The 23,455-nt window shown below is 45.5% G+C and overlaps 1 protein-coding gene across 1 annotated transcript in view; it reads right to left on the minus strand.

Moving 5' to 3' along the window:
* ELAPOR1 (endosome-lysosome associated apoptosis and autophagy regulator 1) overlaps positions 1-23,455 on the minus strand; it is a 68,133-nt gene that overhangs the window by 24,237 nt on the left and 20,441 nt on the right. The window contains exons 2-4 of the mRNA XM_007449363.1: positions 9,157-9,277; positions 6,671-6,863; positions 461-608 (exon numbers count right to left, since the gene is read on the minus strand). Coding sequence (XP_007449425.1) covers positions 461-608; positions 6,671-6,863; positions 9,157-9,277 — 462 coding nt within the window. The remainder of the gene's footprint in view (positions 1-460; positions 609-6,670; positions 6,864-9,156; positions 9,278-23,455) is intronic.

Here is a 23,455-nt window from a genome sequence, read left to right on the forward strand (position 1 = left end):
AGCAGGAATTTGAGATCAGAGTCTCTCAGCTTTCTAAGGAAACGAGTTGCTTACCCCATGATGCCCCAGCCCTTCAGAGGGCCCTTCTTATGGGAGGACTGAGCTCAGCAGTCATGAGATTTGAAGTATGGCAGGAGCTAGTTTCACACACAAGATGTCAGTACGTGGACACTAAAGAAATTATGCGTTAACTCAGAGCTGTTACGTGCTGTTTTCATGTCTGAACAGGGCAGAACACCTACTAATCTCCCAGACTCTATCTACTCTTCCCCCCATGGTCCTTTGACTTCTACCTTTCCCTTTGCCTTTTGAAGCCTCAGCTCACTTTGACCACAGTTCTCTCCAGAGGGAAGACAACTGTGAAAACTTCCCGGGCAGGACTATGCGTGTGATTCCTGTAAATGAATCTGAGCCTTGGAGGGTCTTTACCTCCCACCTTCCCCCTCAGCCAGGGGCTTACAAAAAACTCGAAGATGATGCTGGAGTCTGGGTAGTAGTATTCAAAGTTAACAGTGCCAGACTGCTTCAGGTTCACGGCGTACATCAGCGTGGCCGTGCACTCATCCGTGTTGGAGGAGATATAGTCACCCAGAGGAACCCACTTGGACCTGTGAGGGAACAGGAGCCAAGTTCACAGTCAGGAGCCCAGCCCACCAGGGCTTGTGCGATATGCAGGTCTCACGTCCTGCTAGGTCTCTGCAGAATTCCAGACTTGTGATTCACAAGTGGAAGCTTACACCTGAAAATGCTCAGTGAAGAATGACCTCCAAGTCAAGGAGCCTGGAGGTACAGCCAAGAGGAGGACAGGTAGGTGTACCTCCACATTATGCAGAACGTCTGCCCAGAAGCTAGATGGCAGGTAAGGTTGTGGATAGGGGGAGGTAGATAATATTTATCGGTTGCTTACTAGCTCCCAGATGATGAACTACATATTCTATATTCATGATTTCTTTCTATCAGTAAGAGGAAATGCAATTTTGTCCCCATTTAAGGGATGATACAACGGAGGCTTGTTGAGTGCCTTGCCCAGTATAACACAGCCAGCAAATGACAGGGCTGAGATTCAAACCCAGGTTTGCCAAACTCAAAGCTGTCAAAGAAAGTTAGTAGATAAAGCTATTCTTCAGAACTCAGAAGTCCATCCAATCTAATCCACCCATTTCTTTGGTTTTTGGTTTTGGTTTTTGTTTTGAAATGTCCACTTTTAGATGCTACTAGGAACTGGTTTTTATGGGAAGGGGGAAGGGAGAAGGCATGTTGATTTTGTTTTCTAAATACCTCTACTGTGTCTGCTCTACCCAAGGGCTCTTCCTTCTCTTCCCCGCATGTCCCTCAGCTCTGAATCAGCCCCAACTCGCCTCCCTGCATCCAGTCCTGCTGCCTCCAATCCCTTCTCCACAGTGTGGCTGGAGAGAGCCTCCAGAACAAAAATCTGACCCTGTCACTTCCCTGCTTAAAACTCTGACTCGCTGTTGCCCTTAGGATGGGGTACGAACTCCTCACCCACTCTCTATGCTCCAGCCCTACAGCATTGCTTTCAATTCTTCTGCCAAACTTTCTCTCACCTCTGGGTCTTCCCACACACTGTTCTCTCTTCCTGGAACAAACTTCCTCCTCCCTCCATCTATTAAATTCCTACTCGTGCCTTAGAGCAAACGTCACCTAATCTGAGAAGTCCTCCTTGACTCCTTTACCTGCCTCTGCTACGTGTGCCCTCAGCTCTCACTGTTCCCTTTCTCATAATCACAGTCCTCCTGTATTTCATTTAAACATATTATGAAATATTTAAGACCAGCCACCCTGCTTATGAAATGCAACACAGCAGAAGTCTTGGCGTACCCCTGGCTAATCTCAACCCCCTCCGCATCACACACACCTTTCCCCACTGTCAAGTAACCATTTTCCAGAATTTGGTGCTTGACGTCCCCATGTGGTTCTCTGCCCTTCACTAATTATGTATGTATTTCTAAACAATATACTGTATGACAGCATTTTGCACGTTTTTATATCTTATGTGCTCACGGATTCTGAAACTTGCTTTTTTTCCCTCAACACGTATAATGATTGTGGGATTCCTCCATATCCATAGTCACACGTGAATAACAGCTCTTCTTTCACTTTTACCAGTATATAAGATTGCTTTCTATGGTTCGCCCATATTTATTTATGCATTACTTGTTGACCGACATCTAGATTGTTTCCAATTTTTTGCTACCGTGCACACTCTTGTTAGGAACATTCTCGCACGTCTCCTTCTACGCACATTTGAGTGGAAAGCCTGGGGGTAGAACTGCTGGGTCACAGGGTATGTGAACCTCCAAGTTTACCAGCTATGGCCACGTTGTGCTCCAGAGTCAGCTACACCCACCCGCAGTGAGAGACAGCTGTTCTGGCTCCACACCCCCGCCCCCACATCTGGAACGGTCAGACGTTAAAATTGTTGCCAATATGATACGGTAGGACAGAGTGTCTCAGTGGGCTTTAAATCTTATTTCCTTAACTATTAGTGAGGTTGAGCATCTTTTCTTAGTTTATTTGCAGTTTGGTTTCCTCTTCTGGTCATACTTTAATTCTTCTTGAATTGCTTGTCTTCCTGCCTGGCTTGTCGATGCTGTGAGGGCAGAGACCAAACTTAACTTGCTCACTTCTGGGTCCCTAGCGCTAAGCCCTGGACCTGGCACATAAGAGGGACTCGGGGCATTAAACAGATGAATGTGGGAGATCGGTGATCAAAGACAATCCCACTATTTCACTGCTGTGCCTGAGACCAGCCCAGGTCTCCAGTGATTAATAATGGTCAGTTCAGGGGACCTCAGATTAGTCCACTGTTTTCCCCCTGTGTTTGTCAGAATAACATGGTACTTCCAGCTCTTCAACAGTTAGTGTTATTCTCAAATGGAAGCATATCCAAAATACCTAAGCTGAGCTCATCCAAGATAGCCAGCTAACCTAACGGTACTGATTTCTCCTTGTTAAAAGAGACAGCACTTAAAGCTGATGTGCTCCACAGCATCAGCTATAAATAACTCCTGAAGGTGGATGAATAATTAAAAGGATGCCATAAGTGGATTTCATTTGCAAAATGCATCACAATTCTGACTTTTGTCAGAGCGGTCCCTGGGGAAGATCGTTTCACGTTCAATAATAACATGTCTTGATTGATTTCTAATGCCAGGCATCGCTCCAAATCTTTACAAGTATCATTTCATTTCATCCTTACCACAGCCTCTAAGAAGAGTACTATTTTTATCACTGGTTCTTAGAATGAGGACACCAAGGCATGGAAGAGATTAGGAACCTGCCCTCGGTCATTTAGCTGTGATCTGCTTATACTTGCTTTGTTTTGCCATGGCCCTGGGGAAAAGGGAGGCAAGGTTTCAAAGAGGAATTCTCACGTGGTGGCCACCCAGACACACTGCCAAGCTCACACTGGGTAGCACTGTTTATAAATTCAGGTTAGAAAGAAGAAACTGTACAGGAAAACTTAGAAGCTTCCAAAGTTTGAGACCCCTTTTAATGCTTTCTCTCATTCTTGTTTCACCTTCACAGTATTTGGTGTTCTGTTATTTCTCCTCCATGAACGTACAGCATTCTTTCCACGACTCCCTTTTCACTCTTATTCCCTTTTGCTTATCCCAGTTTTGGATCTGAGGACTGTTTCCATCACCTTAGTCCTGGGACATTTACCCAGGAACCAAGGATGACCCCCTGAAGGCTCAGGAACCTGCCATGGAAACTCCATTCAGTTGGCCTGCTGTGTTTTCAATTATTTATTTTGTGTCTGCTTTGGGCCAGGTGTTAGATACTGGAGACACAGCAAAGCACAAGACAGCCCTGACCCCCTCCCTCTTGGAGCTTGCATTCCATTTCTAGTGGAGGAGACAGAAACTTATCACGCAGTTAATAACATAGTAATAACCATGGTAAGTGCCATAAGGAGAAATACAAGATGATGTATGTGCGTGTAACAGGGGCCTGTGGGGTCAGGGATGGCTTCTTTGAGGCAGTCACTTTTAGGCAGAGACCCGAGGGTAAAGCAGGAGTCAGCTGGGGGAAGAGTTGGAAAAGAGCGTGTTAAAGGCGCCAGGAGGGCGGGAGCATGGTGGCCTGCGCAGGGGGAGCTCTATAAGCAGGAGAGGCACTGGAGAGAGGCTGGAAGAAGGGGCAGGGGGCAGAGGCCCCGCAGGCTGTGACAACCTATTGGATTTTATTCCACTGGGAATCCACAGAATCCAGAGTTTTGAGCAGCAAAGTACTGTGATTGGGCTTGTGTTTAAGAAGATCAGTCTGGCTGCTGAGCGGACGGTGGCCTGCAGGAAGCTGGGGGTGGAAGCAGAGACCAGCTGGGAGGCGCCACTGGCGGGGGTTGGTTTGGGGGCAGTGGGCTTGGATTCAGGTAAATACACTAAATACACAGTCGAGCAGGAAAGCCAGACACTTGGTGATCTGATAGCAGCTGTTATTGCCTTTCTGGGGCACGGTGGGGAAATCACAAACCCTCTCTAGGTGGCTATTTCCTCTCCATTTCTCCTTTTCTCCCTTCCCGGGAATGTCGTGGGATGCCTTAAGATCCAGGCCCTGAAGCACTCTGTGCTGTGGAAACACAAGTCGTTTTGAACAGGCCCACATCCGGCCTCACTGAGAGAGAATGATTTCTGGACTTTCACTGATTCCCCAGACAGCGAGAAAACCCTGCTTTCATGCGCATGGCGACTGACCGACTGAGCCAGGCCTGCGCCTTGTCCAGGGTGAGTCACATTCTCTGTTAGGACTAAAATGGGGGTTGATTGTCTTAACCCACACATTCCCTCTCCTTCCAGCTTGAATCCTCTCCAGCTTTATCTCTGCTGCCAACATTGTCATGCTAATGATTTTGCCTCATAATATTGAACTCTAAAATAACATTAAAATTGGACTGTTAGAGGCCTCCTGCCTGGCTCAGACAATGGTGCTTCTAGGAGATTTAAGTATAGGAATGGGAGACATTGCTCCCAACTTTAGAAATCCAGGTGTAGAATGGATAAAGAAGATGTGGCACATATATACAATGGAATATTACTCAGCCATAAAAAGAAACGAAATTGAGCTATTTGTAATGAGGTGGATAGACCTAGAGTCTGTCATACAGAGTGAAGTAAGTCAGAAAGAGAAAGACAAATACCGTATGCTAACACATATATATGGAATTTAAGAAAAAAAAATGTCATGAAGAACCTAGGGGTAAGACGGGAATAAAGACACAGACCTACTAGAGCATGGACTTGAGGATATGGGGAGGGGGAAGGGTAAGCTGTGACCAAGTGAGAGAGCGGCGTGGACATATATACACTACCAAACGTAAGGTAGATAGCTAGTCGGAAGCAGCCGCATGGCACAGGGATATCGGCTCGGTGCTTTGTGACAGCCTGGAGGGGTGGGATAGGGAGGGTGGGAAGCAGGGAGACGCAAGACGGAAGAGATATGGGAACATATGTATATGTATAACTGATTCACTTTGTTATAAAGCAGAAACTAACACACCATTGTAAAGCAATTATACTCCAATAAAGATGTAAAAAAAATAAAAAATAAGTTAAAAAAAAAAGAAATCCAGGTGTGATACAATTAATCCTTTTTTATCATTTTGATTGCTTGGGTATAAGAGAAACTTTCATGTACTTTTCTCCTGTATTCTTTGTCAATATTTAACAGAGAGCAGTGGACGATTGTCTTTTACATCTATGCATCCCCCTATTTTTCCTCTCTAGGACTGGATATTGCCTTGCGTGCACTAAATGTTATTTGAAGGTGGCAGCATGGGGCAGTGGAAAGCTTGGACCGGGTGTGAATTCCAGTCTCCCCACTTGTAAGCTAGGTAGTGAAGGACAAGTCACTGAACCTCACTGAGCCTCATCTGTGTAATGGGAACAATAATACCTATTTCACTGTCACAAGCGTTCTTGTGAGGATTAGAGAAATTAATATACGTAAAGCATCCAGAATAGTGCCTGGACTATAGAAGGCACATCATTTAATTCCCGGGATAGGATACTCCCATCCCGGGAATTAAATATCCAGAGATTTGATAAGGATAGCTCACCCATTCTGTAAGCACCCTGGACTGAGCCTTTCAATTACTGAAAAGATTTCCTTCTGAGCTGGAGAATTTTCTGGTCATCAGGGTCTCAAAGGGTTTGGAAGATCTCAGACATCACTGATCAAAGCTCTGGTCCCACTTTATCCTCCCAAACCCATAAACTCAGACCAGTTTTAGAAGTTAGCACCAAAGCCAGGAAGATACCCAAGGCTTTGCACATGGTGTTGCAATCAAGTTGAGGAAGTTTATTGGCTGATCCAAAATTCCACAGTGAAATCCAGTTGGATTTTGTTTTAAAGGGACTGGGCCATTTAACCCTTGTTGATCTTATCCGCCTGTCTCTGTTTCCCTGTGTTTTTCACCTGTCACAAATACCTGTCAGTCGCTGGTAAGCTTAGGTCAGTAAGGCTGGGCTGATGTGGATGTCATGTCCAGCAGTCCAGTGGGGGCCTGCGCTAGCCCTCACCCCGAGGAGCAGGAGAGGAGGCTGTGAAGTGCTCCCTGCAGCCCCTTCCCCAATATGGGGAGCAGGGAGGTAAGGGGGGCGTGGGGCTATGGGGGTGGGCGTGGAGTGTGGGGAGAGGGGCGACTCACGAAGTGCAGTTCTCAGTGGAATCTGTGGTGCTGTCCTCGATCTCCATGTTGGTTGAGAGGCTGGCAAAGCCATGGGGCAGCCCATCCCACTCGTCAAAACGGATGCCTGTGCCAAGGGAGTAGCGGCCCTCAGCACACGGCTTACACGACTGGTCCTTCATGTCCAGAAACTCCCCGGCTTTGCAAGAGAAGGCTGGAACACAGAGCAGGGACAAGGGTGGGTGGTGAGGCTGCTGCCACGCAGGAGAGGTGGGTGGGTTGTGTGCATCCTAGGGGGAGGAGCAGAGGATGGAGACCTGGGAGTTTCCCCCACTAAGATTTGGAGCCATGGCGCATCTTGTATGATTCTACTTCCGTGGAATGTCCAGAATAGGCAAATCCATAGAGACAGAATGGAGATTTGTGGCACCAGGGACTTGGGGGAAGGAGCATGGGGAGAGATTGCTAATGGATATGTTTCTTTTTGGGGTGATGAAAATGTTCTGCAATTAGATAGTGGTGATAGTTATGCAACTGTGTGAATATTCTAAAGCCACTGAGCTTTATAACTTACAGGGGTGAATCTTCTGATGTAAATTATATCTCAATAAAGCTGTTATTTTATTCTATTTATTCTATCTGTTTATTTATTTATTTATTGGCCACACCACACGGCTTAAAGGATCTTAATTCCCTGACGGGGGATTGAACCTGGGCCACGGCGGTGAAAAATGCCGAGTCCTAACCACTGGACTGTCAGGGAATTCCCAAAGCCGATATTAAAAAAAAAAAAAAAAAAAGATTTAGGGCCTTGTTGCAGGACTTTGGGTTTGTCCCTGTCAGTCTCATTTCCTAAGGGGTCTAAGGGGTAGCCTCAGCCATTCTGAGAGCTCTCCAGTGAAGAGCATGGTCTCTCGTGCTGACCCCTCTGAATGGCACCTAGCCCTTCAGCCTTGAACTTCCCCCTTGAGTTTCTGGCCTCTGTCTTCTCCTTTCTGGTCCCACTGCCACTGTACTAGTTGGGATTCTTGTGACCTGTTAGTTCAACCATTGCAATGTCCTCCTAACTAGTTCCCTGTTTCTTGTCTTTGCTCGTTCGGTGGTCAGAAGTATCTTTCTAAAACACTCATATGTACTATTATTTCTGTTATTTAAAAAATAATCAGGTACCATCCCCACTTTGGGTTATAGAATTAAGCTCTCAGCCTGGCATTCAAATTCTTCCCCAATTTTCCCCCAACCTAACTTTCCGGCTTGATCTCCCACTACAGACCTTTCTCCACCCTAGTCCCATCCATTCCCTCCCTGTGTTGCCTCCACCCCAGCCCAGCTCTTCTCTGAATGTGTCTGATGTTCTCCCACCTCCAAGCTTTTGCTCGAGTGGTTCTCCCAGCGGTTCCTGATCCCTAAGCATCCATAACTCCCATTCTTTTCACCTCATACAACACATCATATTGATGTGTGCCTCCCACTAGGCTCTGAGCTCCTCTAGGGACGGTGGCTCAGCGACTGGCACAGACATAGCAGGGGCTACATAAAGGTTTGCTGAAAAAAATGAATGGATGAATGGGTGTCTGCTCCTTCCACCAGACTGTACGCTTCTGAAGGCAGAGACTGTGCCTTATTTATCTTTGTGGTTCACATAGCAGGTGCACATAGTGCTCAAGTGGCCAAGTTTACTGAAGATGGCTCATTTGTTTCCATTAGTCACACCTCAGTTCTACTCAGATCTTAGCAATATCCATTCACGGATTTAACAAGTATTTATTTGCTCACCTACTGAACCAGGCACTAGGCTAAGCTTATTTTAGATTTTAAATGCCCTCAATCTCCTTTCCAAATTTTCAAGTATTCCTTGATTCTAGTTCCTGATTTGTATTGTTATCCACTGCCCCCCTTTGCGTTTCTAAAAAGAACAGCTCAGGGGAAATAGCTGCCAGTGGTAGCAAAGTTGTAGCTGCAGAGTCCCAGAGGTGGGGTGGGAGCTGCAGGGAAGTCACTGCCTTTCCGGCTGCACGGTCAGCTCCACAGTCAGGGAAGATTCTTGTTCCCTGAAGTAATGCCCAGTGCATGTTAAAGGTCTGTCTCTGCAGAAAGTTATCTTCTCTGGCTTCTTTTTCAAGAACGACTGCAAATCACAATCTTTCCTAAATGAGTGACTGTGGCTGGTGAGTGTAGGTTGGAGAGAAATGCATAGTCAAAAAAAGAAAATGTATGCAAACAGAGAAAATATCTAAGTGGCACACAGCCGGAATTATTTTTACTCTATACCCTCATGGGATTTAAATCTGAAAATAAAACAAAAATAAATTGAGATACCCAGTTTGCATCCACAAAATAACACTTCTGCACCAAATCTCAAGAGGTTTGGGGATGAGGACTGACCGGGTGGGAGGGGGGCGGGGCGAGATCCGATTCCTTAAGGCAGCCACACTGTCAGGAAGTGCCTAACTTGGATGGCAGGAGGCTTGGGGCAGAGGCCAAAGCTGAGAGGCAGGGCTGCTTACAGCACTCGGTGCCCTTGACGGGGTCAGGAAGGCTGGTGCACAGGCCTGGGGTATGCGGCACGGCGACCCTCCACCTGGAACCCAAGCTGTCACACGCAGTGTACTCGTAGTGGTACTCAGACTGCAGATGAGAGAAGAGTGGGCAAAATGTGCATTAGTAGTGGTCAAACATTAACAGCTTCCTACCCACTTCCTGCCCAGCACGATGGCTACTGACACTCATCATCACAGTAACGGGCCCTGGGACTCCGGCAGGAAACAAGGCATCATGGAACCAAATGATTGTTATCAAACACGTACAGGAGCTACAGTTATTGGATCATTCCTCTCCACTGGCCATGGTCTAGTCCCTAGAAACCTCCCCCCTTTTTTTTTTTTTAAATGACTCTCTTTGCGGTTGTGTATAAATGTCCTGATAGGCCAGAGGAATGTGAGAAGGTAACTAAAGAACAGGCTACAAACAGGTGGAATTTTTCTTGTCCCAAACTGCAGAATTTATGAGCAGGGACTGGTCCATGAAAAATTTACAAAGGATTGTCACAAAAGCTGTATTTCTATTTCCCTGATTTCCTTGCATTCTTCATGCTCTCCCCTTTTCTCCAGAAAAACTATGAATTCCCACCTCGAATTTTATGAAAATGTCACATTTAGCCCAGGCAGGTGATGGGTTCTCATCACATGAGCCTATTCATGCCTAATTTCTCTGTGCAATGGAAACTCACAGCTCAGTTGCTTTACCTGAACTAAGAATAAACTGAATAACAACAACAAAACTGCCAAATCAAGCGTTAAATAAAACAGCAAGAGCCACAACAAAAATCACAGAAAGCACTACCTGGGAAAAAGAAAGCACAATAAACGTGCCAAATACTCTTCAACATTTCTTACTCTTTTAAATCTCATAATAAACAACAGTCCATAGAATTAATGTGAATTTGGTTCTGATAAGCATTTTACAATCCTCACTTACCAAAAACTACTTTCAAGCCCTAAAGTACTTTGTATTACTGTATCCATAAGAAAAATAGAATTAATGTCCCCCTTCTACCCATATGAAAGGATGATTCCATAATATATAAATGCAAGGAGCTGGGGCTAAAACTGAGACAGTTTGAACTTGGCTAACCTAAGAATGTATCAGAACCAAAAAAAGAAATCTTTACTTTTCCGAGGGGTTAAATAGACTGCCTTTCATCTCTTCTAAGATGCATATTTCTTTCACATTTTAACATCTGTGAAATCAAGTTGTGGCTTATAACTGACACAATTAAGGAAGCATCGTGTCATGTTTTAACTGATGGAGTTTTTCCTTTCTTTTTGGTACATAAAAAAAAGTTCAATTTCTCCTGTGCTAGCTTGGCTTCTCGCAGCTGCCATGGAACCTTAGACACACTAGGGGTTCCCTGTACCTTATGCTATTCACTCCAGGCCCATCTACTAAGCACAGGCTTTCTTTCGGTCTTAGAAGCAGTGTTATTTCAGACTTGTGGAAATACAGTAAACATGTTGTTTCTTGATTTGTAGTTTCAGAAACTTAAGGTGATGAGAGAACAATTTTAGAGCTCCATTTTTATTGTCTTCTATTACAAATATTTACCAAATATATATTGTCTGCCCAGCACTTAGAGGTACTAGATGTTGTGGCCAGTGTGGCTCAGGACAGCAACGCATAAACTGGGCAATTTCATCCAGAGGGAGCAGATGCGGAGGAGGAGGAGGAGTTGGGGGAATTGTGAGCCTAACTTTTTTTTTTTTTTTTTTGTGGTACGCGAGCCTCTCACTGTGGTGGCCTCTCCCGTTGCGGAGCACAGGCTCCAGATGCGCAAGCTCAGCGGCCACGGCTCACGGGCCCAGCCGCTCTGTGGCACGTGGGATCTTCCCGGGCCGGGGCACGAACCCACGTCCCCTGCATCGGCAGACGGACTCTCAACCACTGCACCACCAGGGAAGCCCGAGCCTAATTTTTGATGAGAAGCTTTTTGCTTTAGATTAGATGTCAGTGTCATCTAGGAAAGAAAGAACATCTGGGTGGGAATTCTTTGTGCCCTTGAGCTACCATCACTCTGGATCTACTTTTCCTCTTAATTCCATTCTTTTCTTCATCCCAGAGGACTCTGAGGATAAATAAGGCAGCTACACTTATATCAATTCAGGTCTAAAAATGATACTCTCCAAAGGGTTTTGCTGCAAGAAAGAGGGGTAAAATCCACAGTATGTAAATTAAATGGAGAATTGAGTGAATCAGGCAGAACGGATTCAATGTTCTGTCCGCGAATGTAATTATGCCTGTCATCTGCACAGTGCTTTTACATTCCCAAACACCATCTTATTTGATCTTTAAACTCCCAGAAGGCAAGCAGAGCAGGGGGCGTTTCCTCCATTGCACAGATGAGTAAACACTCTCCATGGGGTGAAATGGCTTGTCCAAGGTCACACAGCTGGTAAGTCACTGAGCTAGAACTCAGGCTTTGCTACCAGGAATCTTCCACCCTCATAAGTCCCATCAAACACAAACTCACACTGGGAGAAATTTGACAGCCAAATCTAAAAATTAAGCAAGGCAGTGTTGGTTGTCTGCCAGCAGCCAGGCTCGCTTTTGAGGCCTGAGAATTGGTGTTAAAACATCTAATCTGTTCGAGCAGATCATTTCAGTCACTCTGACTGCATTTGGCCTCTCAGAGACACATGGGCCAAGCCTGCTTCTCTTTGCATCATCTTTCATTTGGTGTCCCCTGGGTCCCGCTCTGGTGGGAGGTTTGCCAGGAAAATGCTGGGTCCGAACCTTAGAAAGTTTCCCTTTCAATATGTGCTACTTTACTTCATGTCACTTGGGGGCTATTTACACCACCCAATGTGGCTGGCTCTGCTGCAGCTGTTTCAAATCTGAACTATACTTTGCGATCTCACCATCCAAGACATAGGCTTAGACAGACAGTTAAATCAGAGACATAACTGGCAGCGCTCCTCAATTATATTCAGAGTTCTGTGAACAAATCAATTCCCCCACAGTACCTCAGTTTAACCAGTGATCTGTCTTTGAGAGCATACAGTCTGCATAATATACAGATTCACAAAGGAGACACACGAATAGATTTAATTCATATGTCCAGCATACAATTCCTTGTTCTCCCCATTCACAAAGATATGACACAAATCACAATTTTAAATGGGGCACAGGAAGCAGTGGCTGCTGCCTGTTCATCGAGGAAAGAAGGGAAGGGTTTGAAAACGAGGGGTGGGCATCTTACTTAATCTGCCCTCCCCTAAATCACCCAGCCACATGTCATGCTCCCAGGGAACACAAGAAATTAGAGGGAAAACCCCCAAAGCTGGAATCTGCTTTGCCAAATATTGGTAACGCTGATCTTTCAGCTCCAGAAGGATTCACTCAGACCCACAATGTTTGGGGTCCTTGCTGTCTGGGTAATGAGTGGGCTGCTGAAATGAAAAAATAATCACCAAGTCAGGATGGTGCCTGGATGCAAATGTGTGCTTCTTTCCACCTTTTCCCTTCTTTCAAATAACATGTCTTAGTTTTTTAAATGATTGTCAAAGTAATAGATAGAGTAATAGACTAGAGATTGGTATCACCGGTCTACAGATTAAGTGCTAGAGAGGCATGTGGTTGCTATCTACTATGGAAGATGCACAAGGTGTAAGCTGATGAGCTGGTGCCAAAGGGATGTGGTCCACGGCACAGGTGGTGCTTAGCTTCTTTGGCATGTGCACTAAGTAAATAGGTGAGCTAGAAGGGATTCCACACCCCATCACCACATGGGGCTCAACTTCTCTCAGCCACAGCTGCCTCATCTGGAAAATGGGGACACACAAGTACCTGCCTCATGGCAAGGCTGCTGTGTACAGTGTGTATATAGGCTCTCCAGAAGGCTGCCCAACTCAGAGTGTGCGTAAAGTTGAAATCTAGCTCAAGTTCTTCATGCTAGGCAGTGTGCCCAGAATTTGGGTGCCTTTTTCCCACGGGTAGTAGGTTGGTTGTGATCATAAGTAAGATGATACAGGTCAAGCACTTACAGCAGTAGGTTTTTCAATCTTCAAAACATCTTAATGGAGTAGGTATTATTATTTTGCCATTTTACTGATGGGAGAACTGAGGCGTCAACAGGTGAAGTTACCTGCTCAAGGCCACATAGCCTGGAGATTGCCAAGCTAGGACCGAACCTAGGCAATCTGAGTCCGTAACCTGTGTTCCAGGCTGCTGGTGTTTGAGGGCAGCCTGTGTGGGCTACAGTCACACTCAGTGAAAGTGTGTCTGGGGCCCGGCACTGGCACTGAAGCTGCTGAAAACTTTGCAACAAAAGCCAAGGCATCAAAACCTTTGTGAACAGGGCCCAAAGGGGAAACAGTCAAGCCTGGCACCATGTGGAATGGGAAGGCTGAAAGGCACTTAAACCTGGTTGGAGGACCTCCCCGTCAGGGACGCCTGTGGTTCTTGCCTGCCCACCATCCACAGCTCCCTCCCATGCAGCAGAGCCTCTTTGGAGGATACATCCCCTCCTTTATTCTATTCCATCTAGGCGAGATTGTCAGATGAGGTGGCCATCTGTCCTCTGCTAAGGCATGGACACACGGCCCACACAAAGCAAATCAGAGGCTCTCTCTAGGTAAGCAGGAGATGGGATGAGGGGGTAAGGCCACTTCGCCGTGAGTAGGGATCTGAAGTCGGTGGGAACTCAGGGAAGGATGAGGCAGGAAAGTGGGCTAGCTGGGGATAAGCCCCTCCTTACTTCTCAGCTCTACGTAGGGCTGGCGTTGGTGCCCCTCCCCGGCCAAAATCCACAGCAGTCATAAAGCTGAAAATTATGCCAGGTGAAATAAGCCAGTCACAAACAAACAAATGCTGTCTGATTCTGCGTATATGAGGTGCGCAGAGTAGTCAAGTTCAGGAAAAGAGAAAGCAGAACAGTGGTTGCCAGAGGCTGGGCGCCTGAGTACAGAGTTTCAGTTTTTTAAGATGAAAATAATTCTGTTGATGGGTGGTGGCGACGCTAGCACAACAATGTGAATGTCCTTAATGCCCAAACTGTACACTTAAAAATGATTAGGATGGTACATTTTATGTTATGTGTATTTTATCACAATTTTTAAAAAAAGTTATGCTACAGGAACATGCCCAATCTCTGACTTATCCTAATAAGTCCCCCAGAGAGTAGAAGCAGGATCATCTGGTAGTCCAAATTTAAGAAATATCCCCCAAATAAGATTTTGTATGTCAGCTAATTGGATGGCCAAGTTCAAGAGGGAGGAGTGGAGGAAGGAGTGGAAGACAACAGACTGGAGTGGACATCATGACAGTCTCCCTGGAGATGCCCACGGTGGTTCCCTGATGCTTATGGGTTTGCTATTGACAACTCTTTGAAAGCATTGAATTGCAGTTGTGCAAATAAATATTAATGCTAAAAACTACTTTTTTTCAAACATTCTGCTCTTTTGGAATTAAAATGTTTAAATTCTGGAAATACTGTTAACTTGTCAGGTCTTCTACGTTCTAGGAAAATGGTGTTCACTCATTCCATGTTCAACAAGTGTTTACTGAGGGCCTATTTTGTGCTAGGTTCTGGTGAGGCAGTGGTGTCTGAGACAAAGTCACAGCTCTCAAGGAGCGTAGATGTGTATGAGGTGGGGAATGTGGGGCAGGGATGCACTGGGGAGGAGACAGACTATAAACACTTATGCACGTGCTAATTTCCGGTATTCCACCGTTCTCTACAATTATTTGTCATTGTACACTCTTGCTGGCCCCGCTTTCTCCAGAGAAGGATCTTGATGTCTGTTATGAACTGTGTGCTTGTGTCCCTCCCGAAATTTTTATGTTGAAGCACTAAAATGATGGTATTTGTAGGTGGAGCCTTTGGGAGATAATTTAGTCATGAGGGTGGAGCTCCCATGAAGGGAGTAGTGCCCTTAGAAGAAGAGAAGCAGAGCTAGCCCTCTCTCAGGCCTGGTAAGGATATAGCATGAAGACGGCTGTCTGCAAACCGGCGAGAATGCTCTCACCCGATACTGGATCTGCCAGCACCTTGATCTTGGACTTCCCAGAACTGTGAACTTTCCAGAACTGTGAGAAATAAACTGTTCACGTTTTAAGCCACCCAGTCTATCGTATTCTGTTTTAGCAGTCCGAACAGATGAAGACAGTGTCTAGGGACTCTGGCAAAGACCGCAACATGTCTCTGACTCCAGCTTGACACGAACCATTGAACCACACTGTTTTTTTTCAGCTCATGATGGTTTGAAAGTCATGACGAGCCAGACCTGACAAAAAGATAGCCTAGCTGCCTAGAAGTAACCTCTGCCACAGCAGAGCTGAGGAGACAGAGATGGCCAGCTACGACTGTCCGAGAGAGAAGCACTGGTGATTGGGTGGCAGTGGGGTCTAGAGTTCCAGGGGCCTTCTTCCTGCCAGGGCATTTCTCCAGCCCAGCTGGCCAAGGACACTGGCAACGGGTGGCCCAGACTGACTGGAGAGTCCAAGGGCTGCTTCCCAAACAGGGCCTCCAGTTGTTAACATTGTGGGTATGGCATAGGCTGCAAAGCTCCTGGGGCCATGAGGGCTCAGTGAGCTGCTAAAACAAGCAGTCAGAGAGACTAAGAACAAATGGCTTAGTTGTGCATTTGACACTCTGGGCCTTGGTCTTCTCATTTGTAAAATGAGGAAGTTGGATTTAGGCGATTTCTAGCTTCTAAGATTCCTTCCAGTTCCAATACCTCATTATGTTATGGTTGGTGTGTGCATGGAAATCTGTTCTTCTTTCCACCTTTTCCCCTCTTCCTTCAAAATGGCACTTCTGGGCTTCCCTGGTGGTGCAGTGGTTGAGAGTCCGCCTGCTGATGCAGGGGACACAGGTTCATGCCCCCATCTGGGAAGATCCCACATGCCACGGAGCAGCTGGGCCCGTGAGCCATGGCCGCTGAGCCTGCGCATCCGGAGCCAGTGCTCCTCAACGGGAGAGGCCACAACAGTGAGAGGCCCACGTACCACAAAAAAAAAAAAAAAAAAAAAAAAAAAAAAAAAAGGCACTTCTCAGTTTTTAAAATAATTATCAAAGTAATAAATGTTAATTGTAGAAAAGCTGAAAATACAGGCTAGAATTAAAAAGGGAATTAAAATCTGCCATAAGCCTACCAAGCAGAGATCACTAGTTGTAATGTTTTATTGTATTTCTTTTCAAATTCATTTTCTATACATGCATATGCATTTTAAAAAACAAAATGAAGGGGTTTCCCTGGTGGCGCAGTGGTTGAGAATCTGCCTGCCAGTGCAGGGGACACGGGTTTGATCCCCGGTCAGGGAAGATCCCACATGCCGCGGAGCAACTAAGCCTGTGCGCCACAACTACTGAGCCTGCGCTCTAGAGCCCGTGAGCCACAACTATTGAGCCCACATGCCACAACTACTGAAGCCACGTGCCTAGAGCCCCGTGCTCCACAGCGAAAGAAGCCACCGAAATGAAAAGCCCGCGCACTGCAACGAAGACCCAACACAGCCTAAAGTAAATAAATAAAAAACAAAATGAAGATCATATGGTATGTGGTTTCTTCTTCTGACTTTTTTTTACATTTTAGGTCACAAGCACTCTCCTGTGTCTTTAAGGTTGCACCATAATTTCTCTTACCATTTTCCTGTTGTCAGACATTGAGTTTTGTCCAATTTTTCCTTATTTTAAATAGCACTACAATGAAGCTTTATGTGTATCTCTGATTATTTCCTTTGGAGAGATTCCCAGAAGTGGGATTACTAGGGTAAAGAGTATGAGTTTCTTTAAGATTCTTGATCGGGGAGGATATTTCTAAGAGAAAACAGACATTTCTAAGTCTTTTTTATTTCTTCACTTTTTACTACAATAAATTTCAAATATATTTTTATTTTTTTATAAATTTATTTATTTATTTTTGGCTGCATTGGGTCTTCGTTGCTGCGCACGGGCTTCTCATTACGGTGGCTTCTCTTGTGGAGCACGGACTCTAGGCGCGTGGGCTTCTTGTGGCATGCAGGCTCAGTAGTTGTGGCACACAGGCTTAGTTGCTCTGTGGCATGTGGGATCTTCCCGGACCAGGACTCGAACCCGTGTCCCCGGCATTGGCAGGCAGATTCTTAACCACTGTGCCACCAGGGAAGTCCCTCAAATATATATTTTAAAAAGACAGAATATGATGACCCCTACGTACCCGTCACCCAACCTCCATACTTATCAGTTTCTGCCATTCTTGCTCATCTACCTCTACGCAGTCCTCATTTACTTCTATCCACTCCTCCCCACTCGAAGTTGTTATTTTTTCTAGGTTTTTTTTATTTTTAGCAAAAATTCCTATACATTGAAATGCACAAATCTTAACTTGTTCAGTTTGGATAAATGGCTACACTTGAGTAAAACAATGACAGTAAAACAAAGAATCACCGCCCAGAGACTGCTGGGGAGAGTGGTAACCCCTCGGCCACCGTCCCCCACAGACAGAACAGACAAAGCCAAGCAGAGTCTCAGATTCTGAGCCTTAGAGTCACCGAGCCAGTGCTGCACAAAGTCACAGCCAGTGCTGCACAAAGTCACACAGTCACAGCTTTGCTGCACAAAGTCACAGCCACCAAGGAAGCAGGCGATCAACACAACTTGGGTTTGTCTTGGCTGGGAGAGGGCCTGCGTCAAGAAACAGGTTCTTAAGTAAACCCGGCTTCTGACTAGAGGCCTTGGGGTCTGGAGGAGGCCCCCTCCTGCTCTTCCCCCAGCTGCAGGCTCAGCCCCTTCTCCTCTCACCATCCCTGAAGGGCAGATCCTTTGGGGAGAATGTCAATATGGGGGCCGGGTGCACCAGGCAAACACCTGAGCTGGTACAGTGGGGTCAGCAGGTATTTGTTGGTTCAGCTGCAAATGCCACTTTGCTTGGAAAGCCTCTGACCTAGACGGGAGCAGATCCCATTAAACAGTCCTGACTGTCAAGGAGAGACCAGCCCTTCGCTGGGAGGGAGGAGTGAGCTCTACTTAGCACAGAACATGGAAAACCACGGTGAAATGTCAGAATTTGAACATCAGGGCCCCAAAGAGACTTTCTCTGTGGCCCAGCCCTAGCTGGATGGTTTCCCAAACTCCTGTTCTTTGTTCTTTTGGCTTTGGAGTGTCTTCACTCAGGTTTTGGGTGGATGATCCGCTGAGACTCAGAGACACAGTGACCTTGACCTCTCAGGGCCTTTCCTATTGTTCCAGCCATTAGACTGGAGAGACTCCCTCTTACCTCCCTTCTCTCCCTCCCTCCTTCCCACCCTTTTAAGACTGCTGACTCAGTAGCAGTGTCTCCTGGGCCCTAAAGGCCTAGACATACCAGCCCTCAACCTCTGGTGCCTACATCTGTCTGATTATCACAACCGTCTGGAGATCACATTAAAAATACAGATTCCTGGGCTCTACCTCCAAGATTCTGATTCCCCACTAGATCTTTTTCTCCTTCCGCCCTCTTTCAAAACTCACTCTTCTATGCCTCAAGACTTAAATACTTATCCCATTTGGAAGCAAATCAGATAAATACATCTCACACAAGACAGGGATCTCTAATCTAGGATCCTGGACCACTTTCCCCATACAACCAGATACAGAATTTTAGGTATATGCATTTTTCTGGGCACTGTTTTCATCAGATCCTCTAAGGAGTCTGTTATCCATCCCCTCACACACAGGAAAATCATTGAAATCTATAATAATGCATTCGTAATTTTTAAATGGCTTAATATTTTTACCCCACAACAGGCTGTTCACTTTTTAACAGGGGGCTGAAATATTTTAACCCAGGCACTTTCAAATTCTGCTCCAGAGTCTAGGGGTTTAGAAAGCCAGACCCTTCAAAGGGGAGTGGGGATTCCCCACTTTAATGGAGCAAGGTTGTTTTTAAAAATCTAACGTGCTAGTCTTCTCAGTTTAGGTTTTGTTTGAATCAAAAGTTCCACACTCGGGCTTCCCTGGTGGCACAGTGGTTGAGAGTCCGCCTGCCGATGCAGGGGATGCAGGTTCGTGCCCCGGTCCGGGAGGATCCCACATGCCGCGAAGCGGCTAGGCCCGTGAGCCATGGCTGCTGAGCCTGCGCGTCCGGAGCGGGAGAGGCCACAGCAGTGAGAGGCCCGCGTACCGCAAAAAAAAAAAAAAAAAAAAAGTTCCACACTCAAAAGAGTTTAACACCAATCTTTACTTGAAAGAGCAAATCCCTAAAGGTAAAATTGCAGGCATGAGGCAGAATCACAGAGTTAAGGATGCCTTTTTGGCCTTCCTTTAATCCCCCTACATAGTCAGTTGTTACCTCTACCTACAAGCGACCCTGAGGTCTAACCTGTCTGTAACTAAGCTGCTTGTCCATTTTGGGCACAGTCTTGGTTGGGGACTCTTAGGAGACAGGACTGGTACCGTGATAACAGCTGCCGCTAATGAGGGCTTATGACCACCCATGTGCCAGGCTCTGGACTGGGCACTTTACTTGCATCTTCCCTTTAGTCCCACAAGGCCCCCTGCTATTATCCCTACTGCCCTGACCTCCCTGTTTACAGTTGTAATCCAGTCCCCTCAGTCCCACTGATCCTCAAATCCTGAATGACTTTTTTTTTTCCATAGCACATATCACCTTCGAACACACTTTATAACTTAGTTATTCGTTGTATTTATTGTCTATTTCTGCCCCTGCCCTCACTGCAGATCAGATATAAGCTCCAGAAGAACAGGGATCTTTGTTTTTGCTCACTGATGCAGCCAAAGAGCTCAGAAGAGTGTCTGACACACAATAGCTATCAATAAGTATTTGTTGACAAGGTTCTACTGTATAGCACAGGGAACTATATTCAATATCCTGTGATAAACCATAATGGAAAAGAATATGAAAAAGAATATATAGATACGTGTAAATAGTCACTTTGCTGTACAGCAGAAACTAAACACAACATTGTAAATCAACATACTTCAATAAAATTTTAAAAAATAAAATAAATGATAAGTATAAAACAATAAGTATTTGTTGAGTGACTGAATGGTGAGCAAAAGGTATGACCTGAGAGTAGCTCTGGAGCTGTGCAGACACTCCAGATTACAGCCAAAAGATCTAAACTCTCATCTTGGCCTGACACCCCCAAACTATATGATTATGGGCCCGTTATTAAATCTCCACGTAGCTCAGTTCCCTCCCCCATAGAACAGGGGTGCTAACACTCTGCTAAGATGATTAACAGATTCCTTCCCCCTAAACTGACTAACATCAAACTATCAAGACAATTAGGGGATTAGGTTCAGGAATGCTCTTTGTAAACTGGTTAAGGACGAAGAAGCCAGCTACTGGTTAAAGAAAAGAGGGCACGTGGAGGGGTCACCCAGGTCCTTCTCTCCTCTTTCTGGCAAGAGGACAGGGAGAAAGGAGCCAGCCGACATTTCCGGCCTAACGGCAAAAATGACAGAAGCAGTTCGATCCTCTCGGTTCCCCTGATGTTTACCACCCACGCTGACTCACCCTCTTCTCTGATCCTAGTCTACTCATACGTATGAAACAACATCTGTCCTTTTTCCCCCAGCAACTCCCCCAAAGCTAATCTCTCCAAGAGAAAGCCTGGTCGTTGACATTTATGACACTCGGTAACAGCAGCCAGTCCATCAGGTGCAGAGGGCTTTTCATATTGCTTGTAAATATCCCTAGGATTGAAATGGCTTTGTAGCCAGGAAACAGAATGTCCCTTTATAAATTCTAATCCCTTTCTGATAGGTGAGAGTTTGGTACACACATCTGTCTACAAGGCAGGGCTTTATGAGATTGTATTTCAAAGATGTGCCTTTCTTGGTTTTTAATGAGATCAAAATGTTCCATTAAATGTTTTCACCTGGGCTTTTAATCGCTCCTGAAAGAAACAGGCCATCTAGGTCCTGGCTTATGCAAAACTCTCCAAGGATAGCTTAGCGTTTGGACGTGTTAGCTGTTTATGATGGAGAGCTTGAACCTGGAGGACAGACTTCTAGCCTAGAGAACCAAGTCAACAGACAAGGTTTCTGTAACTCCAAAGGAACAAATATACATGAGCAGCTGCAACACCACGATCTCCTAGTACACTGTTTTTCAAACTGGGAAACGTTTACTCATTAGCAGTCACTCACTATCTTCCCACCCCCTGGATACCACAAATCTACTTTCTGTCTTTATGGATTTGCCTATTCTGGACATTTCGTATAAATGGAATCCTACAATATGTGGCCGTTTCCATCTGGCTTCTTCTACTTAGCATATTGTTTTCAAGGTTCATCCATGTTGTAGGATGCATCAGTACTTAATATTATGGCTCATTAATGTTCCATTGTATGGATGTACCACATTTCATTTATCCATTCATCAGTTGATGGACATTTGGGTTGTTTCTATTTGGGGGCTATTATCAATAATGCTATTATGAATATTCACATGCAAGTTTTTGTGTGAACATATGTTTTCAATCTCTTGGGAATACACTTCGCAGTGGAGTTGCTGGGTCAAAAGGTAACTCTATGCCTAACTTTTTGATGAACTACCGAACTGTCTTCCACAGTGGTTGCACCATTTAATATTCCCCCCAGGAATGTATGAAGGTTTCAATTTCTCCACATCCTTGTCAACACCTGTTATTATCTGTCTTTATGGCCGCACCAGTGGTTCACTTCAACTCTCTTTTTTAAAAATTTATTTATTTATTTTTGGCTGCGTTGGGTCTTCGTTGCTGTGCGCGGGTTTTCCCTAGTTGTGGAGAGCGGGGGCTACTCTTTGTTGTGGTGCGCAGGCTTCTCATTGCGGTGGCTTCTCTTGTTGCAGAGCACGGGCTCTAGACACGTGGGCTTCAGTAGTTGTGGCTTGCAGGCTCTAGAGCGCAGGCTCAGTAGCTGTGGTGCACTGGCTTAGCTGCTCTGCGGCATGTGGGATCTTCCTGGACCTGGGCTCGAACCCGTGTCCCCTGCACTGGATTCTCAACCACTACACCACGAGGGAAGCCCCACTTTATCTCTTAAATGGATCCTCCACTACCGCCTGAGAGAATCCTCTGTTTCCATCAGGGCCACATGTAGCTGTGGACTAGAGTTCACTTGTCTGAGTTGGCAAGAGCTGACTGTGCTCATCTCTTCCCAACTCCATGCTCAATGACACTGATAGCTTAAAATTGGCTATGATGGAAGTATCCACACCATGGAAATCAGCAAACATTAAAAAGTAGGACTTCTCTTCCCCTCCCTAAAGAGCCAGTTGTTAAACATTTATCAGCACATCACTAACAGCATCCGCTTACTCCAAACTCCATAACTTTCTTTGACTTGCTCTTTTCTTCAGCTTGTAAATCCACCCCTCTCCCTACACATCCTCTAGTTCAATTAAAATCCTAGTCTTTTCTAAGGTTCAGTTGAACTCTCTTATATGTAGAGTTTCAATTGCCTTCATGGACTGATGCCTCCAAGTTTCTATCTGGAGCTCAGCCCTTACTCTTGAGCTCCCAGTCCTTATCTAGTGTAACTGCCTGATGTGCCTCAAGCACATCAGATCCAACATTTAAAATAGTTCTCGGGCTTCCCTGGTGGCACAGTGGTTGAGAGTCCACCTGCCGATGCAGGGGACACGGGTTTGTGCCCCGGTCCGGGAAGATCCCACATGCTGCAGAACGCCTGGGCCCGTGAGCCATGGCCTCTGAGCCTGCGCGTCCGGAGCCTGTGCTCCGCAACGGGAGAGGCCCGTGTATAGCAAAAAAAAACTGCGTACAAAAAAAAAAAAAAAAAAAAAAAAAAGTTCTCAACTGCTCTCCCCACTGCTGTTCTGTATCTAACTGAATGGTGCCATCATCCACTTTGTGATGGCAATACTGGTCTTCAGGGGTTTTTGAAATTAATTTTTATTGTAGTATAGTTGATTTACAATGTTGTGTTAGTTTCTGCTGTACAGCAAAGTGAATCAGTTATATATATATATCCACTCTTTTTAAGGTTCATTTCCCATATAGGTCATTGCAGAGTATTGAGCAGAGTTCCCTGTGCTATACAGTAGGTTCTTATTCGTTATCTATTTTATGTATAGCACTATGTATATGTCAATCCCAATCTCCCTATTTATCCCTCCCCACCTTTCCTCCTTGGTAACCGTAAGTTTGTTTTCTACATCTGTGACTCTATTTCTCTTTGGAAATAAGTTCACTTGTACCTTTTTTTTAGATTCCACATATAAGCGATATCATGTGATATTTGTCTTTCTCTGTCTGACTTACTTCACTCAGTATGACAATCTCTAGGTCCATCCTTGTCACTGCAAATGGCATTATTTC

The sequence above is a fragment of the Lipotes vexillifer genome, unplaced genomic scaffold, assembly GCF_000442215.2.
Source record: "Lipotes vexillifer unplaced genomic scaffold, Lipotes_vexillifer_v1.1 scaffold393, whole genome shotgun sequence".
NCBI classification, from domain to species: Eukaryota; Metazoa; Chordata; class Mammalia; order Artiodactyla; family Lipotidae; genus Lipotes; species Lipotes vexillifer.